This window comes from Aythya ferina (assembly GCF_964211825.1).
Source record: "Aythya ferina genome assembly, chromosome: 2".
Classification (NCBI taxonomy): domain Eukaryota; kingdom Metazoa; phylum Chordata; class Aves; order Anseriformes; family Anatidae; genus Aythya; species Aythya ferina.
This window is the reverse complement of record NC_140297.1, coordinates 91,087,735-91,101,950: the sequence shown is the minus strand read 5'-3', so window position 1 is coordinate 91,101,950 and position 14,216 is coordinate 91,087,735. Positions and strand designations below refer to the sequence as shown.

General features: G+C 41.1%; 1 protein-coding gene across 9 annotated transcripts in view; it reads right to left on the bottom strand.

The window, feature by feature from the left end:
- FHOD3 (formin homology 2 domain containing 3) overlaps positions 1-14,216 on the bottom strand; it is a 394,706-nt gene that overhangs the window by 50,909 nt on the left and 329,581 nt on the right. For 8 of the 9 annotated variants that reach the window (XM_084510270.1, XM_084510271.1, XM_084510272.1 and 5 more), the window contains 2 exons: positions 8,376-8,687; positions 3,466-4,355 (listed from right to left, as the gene is read on the bottom strand). In XM_084510270.1, the coding sequence (XP_084366396.1) occupies positions 3,466-4,355; positions 8,376-8,687 (1,202 nt within the window). The remainder of the gene's footprint in view (positions 1-3,465; positions 4,356-8,375; positions 8,688-14,216) is intronic. The other variant, XM_084510276.1, reaches the window with a different exon arrangement.

Here is a 14,216-nt window from a genome sequence, read left to right as displayed (position 1 = left end):
AGAGTTTAAGTCACTTTTTCAATGGTTGTATAAATGAGTATTTATATATGAGCACCAAGCCAAAAATATCTCCCCTCTATTTAAACTGCAGAACAATCTGCATCGGTAGTACAGAAAAACCTGGGATATCCCTTAACTGTGAGATGGCAATATTTTTGGTTTCTATCTTAATTAGCAAGGATTTAGCACTGGGGATTTAAAAAGGAATCATTCAGCTGTCACTGACTTTGTCCAGGATACAAACTTACAATCTTTTACAGAAATTTCATTTCACATTTATGCCTTGCCTTCGCATTTACTCACATTGCAACAAACATTTTCATGAGTATATGCGTCTAGGCACACGTGTATGTGAAAACACAGTCCTTAATTTTTCACTCCTGCTAGTTCTTATGTCTGTGGGCACATGATGGATGACTACGTCCCATGGGGTACAGATGAATCAACAAAATAATGCTCTCAAAGACATGAAGAACCAAGCGGATAGCAGAAGGGCTGAACGATAACTTTTGATTCAGTAGGGTGTACGTGTTTTCATCTCTCTTCGCACAAAAATAAACACTTTGAAGCACTTCACCAAAATACCTGGTTCTGTTTGGCAGAGTGAGAAAGAAAGAAATTTTAGACTGGCTTTCAGGGGGTACCTGATCACCTTTTCTATTCACTAACAAAATGTCATGGTCCTGTAGACCAGAAAATAAGCATTCTGCAACAAAAGGTGCTCCTCCAACTATAATCCATGTGTGCACTGCCCAGCGTGGCATTAACTTTCCTAAAATCAAGATCCACCCTCCACCTTGAACTCCCCTATTATATCCTACAATTTAAAATCCACTTTATTTTATTGCAGCCTATTGAGTTTAATGAAAAACTTCTCATGAGCCAGGAAGTAGCTGTTTATAGCTGTGTTGTGGAAATCACAGTGAAGGATTAGAAACTGGAGTAAAATTGGTTACAGCTGTATGAAAGAGCATATGCACAAGGTAGAGCCAACCCCCCCCAACACACGCACCCTGGCTTCGCTTTTCCCCTCCTCCTTCTGGACTGTTCCTTTTCCGTGCACCTGCTTGCATCTAATGCTATGAAATCTGGAGGTCTGACTTTTGATTTGTTGCTCCGTGCTCTTTTTTCAGCTGAACCAACTGAGCTGTGAGTCAGACTTTACGAAATTATAGAATAAACCTGTTTTGGATTGCAGCCATTGGACATGAGAAACTAGACACAACGGGGAATGTACTCCCTGGAAATAAACCAAGCAGTCTGGAAAAAGCGAGAGCTATCCTAATTTGAGTGCAATCTTCATACCAAACCTCAAGTCCTCTACAGATTCAGTGGTCTGCTTAATTATTCCCACTCTCACTTGATCTAAGGACCATCTCCTACCCGGTAACATTTGCTGGTACTCACCAAAAACACACGGGAGTCTCAGAAGCCCGCGCGGGCTTCCACTGGGATAATTCTCAATCATCATTGAATTCTCTACCGAGACAATGATACTTCTATGTCTGTGTTACGGGACGAGGTGGAAAGCATGCCAAAAGTATAATGTCTCATGCAGAGAGCAGTATTAGTCTCCAAGAGGAAAGCAGTCACCTAAATCATTCCTCAGACTTGCACTAATTTCAAAGAAACCTGCTCACTCATCTTTCAGCCAGAAGCCAAAAGCTGTGCCAAAGCATCAGGCAGCCCAGGAAGGTTTGGGAAGAAAGCGTGAGGGGGTGAAAATGGCCAAAGGTAGTTTGGGAATGTGCGTGATAAATGACAGGAAAAGTAAACAAGTCAACATCCCAGCAATTTGACATCCTATCAAAATTTAAGGTGAGAATAAAAGATGAAGAATCAGCCAGGCTGATTCCTTACAATATTGGCATTTAGCACAAAGCTAAAGTTTGGAAATGGCAACTATGTCATAATTCCACGTTTGATTCAAGGAATTAAATGCTTCACAGATCTAAGAAAACATTCTCATTCCTTCCATCTATGAACCATCTGGGGTAGATTTGTATTTACAGGGAGAGAGATGAGGAGTAACACGCCACAATGTCACCAACATTCCTTCCTCACCAGAAAAGGAATCAGAGAAAGAAATTAATCCCAAATCTGCCAAATGAACTATCAACTGAATGTGTTTTTAAAGCTACTACTCCACACGTTTCAGAGCTATGTGCATCATGTGTCTGAAAGATGTTTTTGCATCACAAAAAAATGCAGTTTATACCAGTGATATGTAGGATGTAGGTGAGTCACGTATTTATGTACCTCTTCTTTGGTAGGTACTTAATGGGGTGTTCGATTGTTCGAACTGTGGTGTTTCTCCTTGGCCAAGAAGATGAAGAATGACCATTAGAAAACGTTGAGTTAGTAACCCAGACAAGTGACAGGGAGAACTTTTACCATGAGACATCCAGTCTCCCCAGATTAAGAGAAAGCAGTAATATTTATGACACAACACATATCTTCTGTCAGCCAAAGAGAAGTAAAATATTCAAGATACTGATTGATTTTTATGTCACTATAAAACATACAAGCGATTTATTCACTTCTTTTAAAGAAGAGAGATGGGCATCTTTTACTAGCATTTTAACTGGAAAAGAAAGTTGTTTCCCTGACATCAATTATTCTGCTTAGAAGAAAGAGTTTGTGTAGCCATGAAAAACAAATGTTTCAGCTAATAACCTTTTTAATGCTACTTCAAATTCCTACTAAGGGTACATAAAAGAGACTTTACTTTGTTGTAGAGTCCAATGTTAAACAGCCACGACACCAGCCTTCATGAATTTATTTCATAACAATGCTCCTAAGGAACAGTAGATCCTAGCTACAGAGGTATTTCCTGTGCCAGCTTCTATCCTAAATTTTGGGTAGCCCCATTGTCCAAATCAAGGGTTTAAAATACGCCTGTTGACCAGTATTAAAAAAAAAAAAAAAAAAATTCCTCCCCAAAATCCTGCAGAGTTTAACTGCAGTTGAACTTAGTACAGCTGATAAATCAATCCTGTGCAATCAAGTACACGTGTAGGCATTTTGCAGCAGATCTAGGTTGATATTCTAACCTTTCTGCGTTATGATTAGGAAAATATTACCAAGTGAAGAACTTTCAAGTACACAGATATGAATCATCACGCTCTGACCTTTGCAGAAATGTAACAGAAAATATTTCATATTCCAATACCTGGTTTGGCACCTAAGTGTGAACGTGCTAATGTAGAATTTGTTGGTATTCCCCACCTGAGGTGATATCCCCAAACCGGTGGACCTGAGAAAAGAGGGTAGGCTTGGCACAGACACCCCCCTAGGCTCATTTCCTAGTTTCAGATTATGGAATATCTTCTCTCATAGGCCAAGCTAGAAACACATCCAGTAATTTCCACTGTTTTCATATAAACAGTATAAATCATTTAGGTCTAAGTCAAAACGAATACCAATACAATAGCAAAATAATAGCGAGCTGAATACGAGCTGTACCTTTGTGACAGGCAGTTCCTTGGATTTGGACTCAAAGAGATGCTCCAGTTTGGAAGTGTCCACCTTAATGGGTTCCAGTTTCGACCACAGGAATTCTCTGCAGCGTTTGTTGTTTTTACACTGCCACTCAAATGGCCGTACCTCGTTCCAAAACAGACGGATGGTTTTCTTCTTCTTTATAAATGCTGGCTGACCCCTAGAAACCTGGGGTGACCCTAAACCCTGAGGAGTGCTGAACAGCGGAGGGGGAGCCAATAAATTAGCAGAGGGTGGAGGTGGAGGCGGACATCCAAACAGCGGGGGAGGTGGCGGAGGAGGCAAACCCAGAAAAGAAGGTGGAGGTGGAGGAGGGGGAACAAGGGAGTCCCCAGGACCCATATCCATGTCCAACACATCTACATCATCCTCCTCCCCCAAGTCTGTAAAATCCATGTCTTTGATTTTAAGTTCTCTAGGATTAGCCATGAGCTGATCCCAGATGTAGTCAGATTCCTTCTTTGGCTGTGCTGGTGTTTTCTCAGGGACCTGTTCACTGATTTCATCTTCAGGCAAGGCTGTCCCCTTGGCCAGCTCACCACTGTTGAATTTTTCCGCAAAGGCTTTCACGCTGCCTTGGTTGTCCAGGTTTCCAATCTCCATCTTTTTGACACTTTCATCTTTGGCCTGCTTCGTGGCCTGAAGGATAGAGATCCTACTGGCTAGACTAGTGAGTGACTCCTCGCTTTCCTCCGTCTCCTTCTTTTCCTCCTTCGCCTCCAGCTCCTTCTCCTCTTCATCCTTGGGCTTTTTGTTATGCGCATACAACATGTCCAGCATAAACCGCTTGTTGTTGAGGATGTTGCTGCACTGCTCATTCACACCAGCATCCTGGATGGTCTGTGACCAGGGACCTGCAATCACACACGCACAGATGGGAACAGTCAAGGGCAGGGAGACAGAGCACCGAGGACACTCTCTACCACAGCAGAAATGTTTCTGGGGATGCATGCACAACTAGCCAGAAACTGGGCAACAGTTCTGAAAATTTTGAAGCAAGTGACAGCATTGTTATATGGCCCAGGTACCTCTCAAAGAAGGAATGGGGGCAGAAAATAATCAATTTAGTTCAGGAGGGACTATGTAACTGTCAGGATTTCGAGATTTAGGGTTCTAAAATCTATCAGATATCTCTTTGCACATACTATCCCAGCCCATTTTACACAATCCATAAATGCTCAGAACTTTTTGCAATCCAAAATGGGGCTTTGGTATCGTGACAATGGAGCAATATAGGTGCTGTCCTACTTTTGACCTGGCCATAAACTGGAAGTCCCCCCCGAAAAACTTCCTTATGAAAGTGATTTTATCTGCCTGACTTCAAGGTCAACAAGTAACTGCTTCCTATCATGTTACCTGTAGGAATACGAGCACCTAACTAAACTTCAAGTGATTTCTGAAAATGCTGCTCCTCGGTCCCTGTTACCCCTCCCCTAGCATATGATGGGATTGAAAACCCAATGGCCTTCTTCCCACATCGCCGCCACTTAACATGTCACTGTAATGAGGCTTTATGTTTCTGACTACTACTCTTTTATATTAAAATCTGCAGAATAATGTGTTTGAGACAGCACCATAAATAACAAACCACAACCGTCAATCTGTAAAAATAAATCACAGAATCACAGAATCACAGAATTTTCTAGGTTGGAAGAGACCTCAAGGTCATCGAGTCCAACCTCCAACCTAACGCTAACAGCCCTCCACTAAACCATATCCCTAAGCTCTACATCTAAGCGTCTTTTGAAGACTTCCAGGGATGGTGACTCCACCACTTCCCTGGGCAGCCTGTTCCAATGCCTCACAACCCTTTCTGTAAAGAAGTTCTTCCTAACATCTAACCTAAAACTCCCCTGGCTCAACTTAAGCCCATTCCCCCTCGTCCTGTCACCAGGCACGTGGGAGAACAGGCCAACCCCCACCTCGCTACAGCCTCCCTTGAGGTACCTAAAAAGAGCGATAAGGTCACCCCTGAGCCTCCTCTTCTCCAGGCTGAACAAGCCCAGCTCCCTCAGCCGCTCCTCGTAGGACTTGTTCTCCAGGCCCCTCACCAGCTTCGTCGCCCTTCTCTGCACCATCTGAGAATCTCTTGAATGACATTTTCCTGAATATAATACTGCTAACCAACGTGGATACTGTGTCAAAAAATTGTGGTGCTTCTTTTCCCAATGGGCATCAGATGAAGTGACTAAATACGGACAAAGATCATTCTTCTCAGATGAAGTGACTAAATACGGACAAAGATCATTCTTCACATTTAACATATCTACTTTATGTGATTCCTTCTGCTCCCCATAGTATTTACACATTTTATTAATATATTTTTACAAATTCTACTTCTTAAATGTTTTATTTTGATTGCTAGCCTGCCTTCCCTTTGGTAAGTTGTGGTGGAAGATTTTGTTTTATACTTTTCAGTTGCCTTTTCACTTAAACTTCTGTTTCGTTTTTGTTTCTCCCCTTATGCTCCTGACTTTTCAATACTTGAGAGTTTTAAGTATCTCTATTAGTTTCATTTATCCATCGAGGTGCTTTTTTAGCATGACAGCTACACTGTGGTCTGAGGTGTCTCCTTGGTGAGCTCCACAGTCAGAGCCCTGCAGCAACACCACCCCCACCCATTTAGAAAAAGAACTTGGGAAAATGTAGGACAGGTCTCCCAACACAAGGCATGTGGACAGAGGTGACTTTTAAAATGAATCCAGAGTTTTAACTCCAGATAAAATAAAGACTTTTTGTCAGCAGTGGATGCAACCTCCAAAACTATTTCCTTCTGCTTTCCTGTAGGAGGCTTGTCTGTCTCCCTTACTGATTTATTTTTCCTCAGTCATTCTCCATGGGATTGCTTTCTCATCAAGATTTCTTTTAGCTGAGGTTTGTCCCTAAGGTAGTTTCACAAGATAACATGACCTCTGTCTCCACACTACAGATTATATCCAATTAGTCCCAACCAAGGACTGCCTTCTCCTTCTAGCCTTTCCTTCACAGATGTTCACGATTGTCCCCATGATCTCTTCTGCAAATCCCACGAGCTATCTGCACCCCATTTTCATTAGCTGTATCCTCCAGGATTTCATCTATTTCCAAAACTCCTCCCCAGACAAAATTTCTAATTTGGGGTCCCCAAGTCTGCCTCCATTTCCCGTAGATGATCAAAGGTTATTCCTGTGAAGAAGCCCACTCTTGCTACCTCGGTGCCCTCTTCTGTCCCCCTCTCCACAGGGGTAAAGCTGTGAAATGCTATCTGAGAAACAAGAATTGTAGGAAGTCAAGTTTGGCAGCATGGCTGACAAAGGAGCCAGGACCAAAGGCTTTATTCGTTAAGGCATCTGGGCAGAACCAATGGGCCACCTCATGAATGGCAAGATGTTTGCTGGGAATCTGACAACTTCTGGCAAAAAGTGTTCTCCTTTGCTTTCTGAATCTCTTCTCCTGCAAATGACTCACTACAAGAGACCGCCTACATGGCACAACCTACTAAATCTTTGGCCTATTGGTAACACGTCAATTTTAGGATGCTGATTTTTTGATAACTAGGGTGTATTTCATAGCGTTTAACAAAAATTACATAAGCACTTATTTAGAGAGAAAGCATCAGGATGTAACAGACAATATTAGGAGGAAAAATTGTAACTTTTATTTGCACTTGGATGTTCTAGTGCCACCGTGCGATAATATCACTCATCTACCATACCTACCCTGCCTTTCCTACATATGTACCCATCTATGTTCTTTAAGGGTACCAGAGCATTCTAAATGCCTTATTTTAAGTTAATCTGGGTGCTGGTTGAAAAGAAGATCACTCTCAAATTTAGAATGAAATTAACTTAATGCTTCTCAGAAAAAAAGTGATACAGTTAAACAAGAACAATACAACATGACAGCTCATCTCTGTGGAGTAATCCTTGTGATTCAATCATCTCTCTTCTTTCAGGAAAGAGAAAGACTGTTTCACACTGTGCAGCAATTTTTGTTTTCTTATCTAGAATTTAGAGAACTTAGGACAACGCATTCCACTGTTCAGCCCTAAAAAGGCTTGGAAACAAAATGTCTTAATTATATTACATTTCTTTACATCTCTACCAAGCAAATAAAATAAAATAAAATAAAATAAAATAACAAAGGTCAAATTCTGCCTTTTTACTCCCTGCCTCGACTGCATGACCAGCTCTGGTCATAATTACCTCTCCATGCAGAAAATTGGTTGATGTCTTCCAGGCCGGACTACCCTTTACAGGTGCCTGGTGGCATGTTTAACCATTGGTCACAACAGGGCTGTGGAATAAACATTCCAGAGAATGTATACTTCATGTGCTCCACATGAGCTAAGGATGGTCACAGCCTAAGCCTATACACAGCAGCTCCTACATATACCTCTGTTTTCTGAAGTCTAAGGCAGGAACAAACATCCTATTTGGAAGGAAGGAACAAACACCCTATTCCTCACCTGCCTTATTGAATTAAAAGCTAATGGCATGGAGAAACTTGTTTTGAATCTCATGAAAATGTGCATCATCAGGGCCTCTCATGTCATTGTTTTATGTAGAAGGCAAATCAATTCTCTGGGAGCTAGAGACGCAAGTCACTGCAACACAATGATTCAATGGTTACTACTTTAAACGTACGGAAGAAAATGGTCTGGAGTTGAAGGAAACCTCCTTTCATCAAGGCCTGCTGTCCTTAAAACACAGAAACCCCATCAAAGTCTGCAGATTTCCAAACAGGGAATTGATGGGGATTTGGCCACAGAGAAGGAAGGAAGTCTTAGATAGGCAGAAAAGGGTTTGTTTGCTAATTAACAAAACAATAGAGCTGTTAGTTTAACATTTTTTTTCCATCAGAAAGCCTTCATTATTGAAAAAACTTCACTTTACCAGTTTCATTGTCACTGGTTAACTTGTCCTCTCTCTCTTCCCTCTCTAAAGTGCTGCTTGCTGAGGATATGCTGGATGCAGAGCAGTTGTCTTTTTCATTCACTTCCTCATTCTGCCTCTCTTTTTCACTGAGTATTGCACTTTCTTCTGGCTCTCTTTCTGGTCCTTGCTCCACCTCACTCTCTGGTCCCACCTCTGCAGCCTCTATTTCCTTGGGTGTCTCCGTTCCCTGCTCGGGCTCTGCCTCAGCCTCCTGCTCTGCTTCTGCTTCTGGTTCTGTCTCTGTCTCTGGTTCGGGTTCACTGGCACTCACTGGTGGAGAGAACAATGGGAGAAAGAGATGCACTTAACAGAGGAGTCGTGTCAGGCTCACCCGTCTAAACGAGAGCGATCTGAAAATCGTACAAGTGCCTTATGGAAAGAAAATAAAAAGCAAGTCCATGGCATGCTTAACATTATGAGCAACAGATTGATGAATGTTGTGTGACGACAGCATTGCACATGAGCGTGGCCTGGCAATCCCCCTCGCTTACTGTCTGGAGCCAATCCACTGTTTTTATACGTACTCCCACAGCTGGAGTGTTGGACTCGCATAAGGATTTGAACCAGCAGAAAATGGGCATCCCACCTGAGTATGACATTGGAAACTCAGTGCCCAGATAGAGCCAGGAAGGAAGAGATCTTTTAAAAAGCAAAAAGGAGGGAGATTGTGGCTTTTGGTTGTATTTTCTTTGGTTTCTGCAGGAATTCTTTTTTCACCTGATGAGGAACACTTCAACAGAAAAAAATACAAATATTAGTTTTATTAACACAGTGAAATGGCACAGTCTGGAAATGGCACTGTCACACATCTGGCTGATGAAAAACATATGTTTTTTCATGCACATTTACTTCAGAATAGCCACATCAAAACTGAACAAACTTTCCAACTGCTTGGCATATAGCACAAATTCAGTTTCCAACGGGTTGGCATATGTCATATGTTGAGCTTTTTTTTTTTTATCAGTTGGCAACATGGCAAACACTGTTGATGGTATGCTTGGTTTCTTCTTCTCTGCTTTATCATAGACAGTGAAATTCATTAATTTTTTTATTTTTTCATTTTTTTAAGCTAAAACATCAGACTTTCACATGCAAATGGTCTCTGCATGCTGCAAAGAAACTGAAGAGCATCCACACATATTCACATCAAGCAGCTCAGTTTTCTGCAAATTGAAATAGCCATGCAAAAGTGACAAAAATAGGCATGCGTATTAGCTCTGCATACTCCCCAGATTACCTTTGCACTAAATCTTGTGTCAGGTGGCTGAACTACAACAACCAAGTCATACTTGTTTTTTCCCTCTCTTAACTGCTTTCCATTACAGTGTTGCAAAATAGACTTCTGGACTTGTCATGATCTTTGGATCACATGATGTACAATGAGACTTTCTTCAAGAACTAAGTGAATCTTTGAAGGAAAAAAAGCATCACACTGGAATGCAACCCAAATATGTCAGTCCTCTAGGGAGCAGGTAAATAGATTTATCCCAGGAAAGTAGAAGTCAAAATAAAGTCACAATATTTTCTTAAGACTGCTTCACGTTGTGTGGCTGTTCTTTTTTCTGAGACACCCACTCAAAGAATGGTGATTATCAACAAGGTCTGTGTTTTATCTATACAATACCACACACGTTTTTAGACTAGCTTTCAGGAATGCATCTTCAGTCCCACACTATTCCTCTTCACTTCCTCAAATTCAAGTGTGCAAAAATGCAAATGAATTTTGTCATTGATTTCGTTGGAGTTAGGCTTCTGCACTTTCACAATTGATTTTAAATGTGTAGTTAAATAACTAGATATGCATATGTAATACGTATATATAAAAGAAATGTACACATAGTATGTTTCACAAATAATCCATGTATACCTAATCCAATTTTAAAATCAAACTAAGGTTTGAATATAAATGGGGTGCAAACTTAGGTATCCTTCAGGAGATCCTGGAACTAGAATGGTACTGTAGCATGAACATGAGACTCTGAGCTTGCCACAGCGCAATGGTCTATGACCGCTGCACAACAGATACACATGTCTTCAGTTTACCCTAGACTAGTCACTTGTCACTTTTTTCTTTTTTTTTTTTTAGTCTGTGTGTGAATAGTAGACCTTCCTACAAGAAAAAAAAAAAAAAAAAAAAAGGAAAAAAAAAAGCTGTTATGCAATGACCAGAAAGGTCAACTTCAACAGCTGAAGCAGAGAAAGAAGCTGACTAAAATGTGGCCAGGACTGCTAATGCTTTTGGCACCTTCATCATCATGAAGCTACACTGTAAGATTCAATTGAATAGAGTCAGGGGAGACATCAGAAATGCTTGAGAAAATAAGAATGTAAACCTACAAAAGCAGTATTCAAAAGAATTCTGAACTCTCTGAACACCAGAAATATTCCACACATACCTGAAAGACACAGTGTCTTAGCAGATCCTAATATATGCCAAGAAGTAGATAGCAATATACTGATAGAAGTTACCCTTCTGAATTCAAGGAGTATCAAAATTTTAACACTTCTAGAACAAAACAGGGATGCATTGACACTCATCTTGAAAGTCTCTCTCTTTCATTTCTGGGTCAGTGTCAAACAATCCACCTATATCCTAAATAACTATAAATAGTGAGCTATATCCAGTGCTTCCCTCAAAAAACAGTTCAGAAATCAAATTTGTCAACAAACACCAGTAGGCAAATGAAGCCAGATGGCTAGCCCTTTGTCCATCACTTGCGGTTTCACCATGTAATCCATTGGACTGATACTGATGATATGTAGTCACTGCACCAAGTCTGTCGGAGTTTAAGAAGCATTTGGACTGTGCTCTTAGTCATATGGTCTGAATTTTTGGGTAGACCTGTGTGGAGCCAGGAGCTGGACTTGATGATCCTTATGGGTCCCTTCCAACTCGGGATATTCTATGATTCCATGATTCTACGGTGAGAACTTCTAAAGATGTTAAAAAACAAAATTCTTCATGAGTGAAATGGTCTGGAACTTTCAGTCCAGTGCCTACTGGCTCCCTTTTCCACACTGGACAAAACAATACTGTAAGTGGCAACCTTATAGGCAGCAACAAAATTCAGGCACAGACCACGCTGTCTTCCTTGTGTTTTGACTGCTGGTGAAGAGTGAGAAGACTCAGGAAAACAAGCATGTGGCCTTAAAGACTAATTTTTGAATCACATATCCATTTATTTTCTTCTGCCAGAAGTCAATCTCTAAAAAGATGCTATTGGAAAAAAGAAACGTGAAGACTTCTCAGAAGAATGAAATCTCCCAAAGAAGTTGTATAACTGAAAAAGATGGTAGCAAGGCCCCTCAATGAATGTGTAAAGATTTTTTTGTTTGTTTGAGAGCTGTCGGAATCTGCATTTTCTGACATTTTTAAGACTTGGCCACAAAAAAAAACACAAACAAACACAACATAGCAACATGATCTTCTGAGTGAGAGGGTAGACAGGACAGCAAGCTGCTCCCTTCTGAAAAACATGGCCATGAACTCCAGATGCTACACAGAGCCATGGAGGGAAATTACTTTTCTTTTGATACTCAGAGAACTCTGAAGCAGACACAAGCTGTTATATCCTTACTACCTGCTGATAAGACCTCAAACCCTCAGGCCTATAAGCCCTCAGTGAGAACAAATACCCCTCCAGGCCTATACCATATCTCCTATTAGTGTAATAAATTAGGCAACCGCATCTCTACCTCTTTTATCTACTCACTCCTTGGAGTTGGGAAATGGCATCTGTCTCCTGAGGAAGCATACAATAAGTTTGAGGAAGGCTGTTCCCATATAAGCCCTCCTGATTAAATTGTTTGGGCAATTCAACAAGAAGTTTAAAGTCTTGGTTGTATCTCCCTTCAGCTCCTCCAGCACAGGATTCCTCTTGCTGGGCCCATCTTTTTCTCTCTTTCTTTCTCTGCACTCAACCCCTAACCTTTTTCCCCCATCCTTTGTAATGGTAAAACTTAGCATAAAGTTATTGCTAGGAGGGTTCTGACACTTTCCTCATTTGCCTGAGCTCCTCCTCTGTCCTGCTGTACAGTAGTTATTCTGGCTCTCCATCTGTGGCTGCAGTGGCCTCACTGCACCCTTACGCTCTGGTGCTTCTTCATCTCCAGAAACATTTTCACTAGTCATACTTCATGCAGGATTTGAACCTTGCTCAGCTACTAATAGGTTCAGAAGGTTTCCCACTGTCCAGAAGGCACTCTTGAGTTGACTTGTTTAGTTCCTCAAGTACTGCATAAAGCTACACCTCTCAGGGAAGGGCTCATCTCTGATGATTTTTTGGACTGACTTCAGAGATGTCTTGGTTATTGTTGCTCTCCTTTACTGCACATGTGCACTTCATAAGATATCCTCCAATGAAATTACAAAAGAAAAAAAAAAAAGTTCCATTTTACAGTTACAGGACTGCCTTCATTTCCTCTGAATGCTGTACCACAAGTTTTACAAGAGTAAGCTATACAAGACTTGATTACTTTAGTGGAACCAATTGTTTTATATGAGAAAACACTTCAGATCAGTAAATCCGGATTTTTATCTTGGGTAAAGATACTGAGACATTTCACAGCATGGGATGAAGTTCCACAGACAAAATCCATTTCCTTCTTAAGCCTGGTAGATACTAGAAGGCCAATGGATACCGTAACACAAGTAATGTAAAATAAATTTAACTCCTAAAACCAGTTATTGTTTTGCTAGTAGAGGAACACACTTCCTGTTTGACTTCAGGTCTGAATTCTGCAGGCAAGTATCACACCTCTGTTAACACCATTCTTTCAGGGTCTTTGGAAGGTCCTATGAACAGAAGTGGGGAATTATTTTCCTTCTGCAGTTTTATGCTTGCTTGGAAGACTGATGACTTCCATGTTCAAAGCAACTATTTGGAGTGCAAGTAAACTGGGCTCTGCCCATGACTCTATTTCAGCTTTCCTACAACTGGCTTAAGAAGTTAATGCCTCAGTTTATTTTCCACTAAGTGTAACTCATAACATTTCCTAAGGACAGAAAAAGTTGAGATTTAAATTCATTATGGAGCATAAGGAATCCAGATAACAGTCTAGAGGCCACGGCACAAAATCTGCAAAGAAGCCTGCCAGCTGCTGGTTGATCCAATCATCTGGCCACCTCCAGAGAGAGTTTGTCCTGCTCACATGCTCATTATGTCAAATGACCTTCCCAATGCTTTTGTTAGGCCTGAAAGAGCAGTCCTTCCTCATGCATGGCTCCCACTGAAGTATGCTGTCTGCTTGCAGTTGTCCTTGCCTGGACACTTACCCTACACCATCCATATGTTGTCTCCCTGCAGGTCGCTCGTTGGGCTTCCAGGTGTTGCCCTCTGACACCTACTGATATTGTCAGGACTTTTAGAGATGTCCTGCCTACCCACGTGTTGATAGCTTTGCCATATCCTGGCTGCCTGAAGTTGTACACCTGCTCTAAATGTATTCTCCAAATGGGCTGTGCTGCTCCATTTCTTGCCACATTTTTTTTTTTTTTGAATGCTTCCAGGAGAAATATGTTAAAATAATCATCATAAAAGAGATACTTGCTCCCTACCCAGCTCTGAAATCCTAATGGTGGAAAAATCCAGCTTGTTTGCTCTAAAAGCAATATTGAACTCAAAGAAATGGGTATCTGGATGTTTCTAACTATCAGAGTCACAGGAAAATATCCATGACTTTTAAGTTCAGATGATCCCACTGAGACTTTTAGGGTGCCAGACAAGAAAACTGGGAATATAATTGTGAAACCATATAAACCTAAATTAAATAAACTTCACCTATTTATTACAGTGAGAA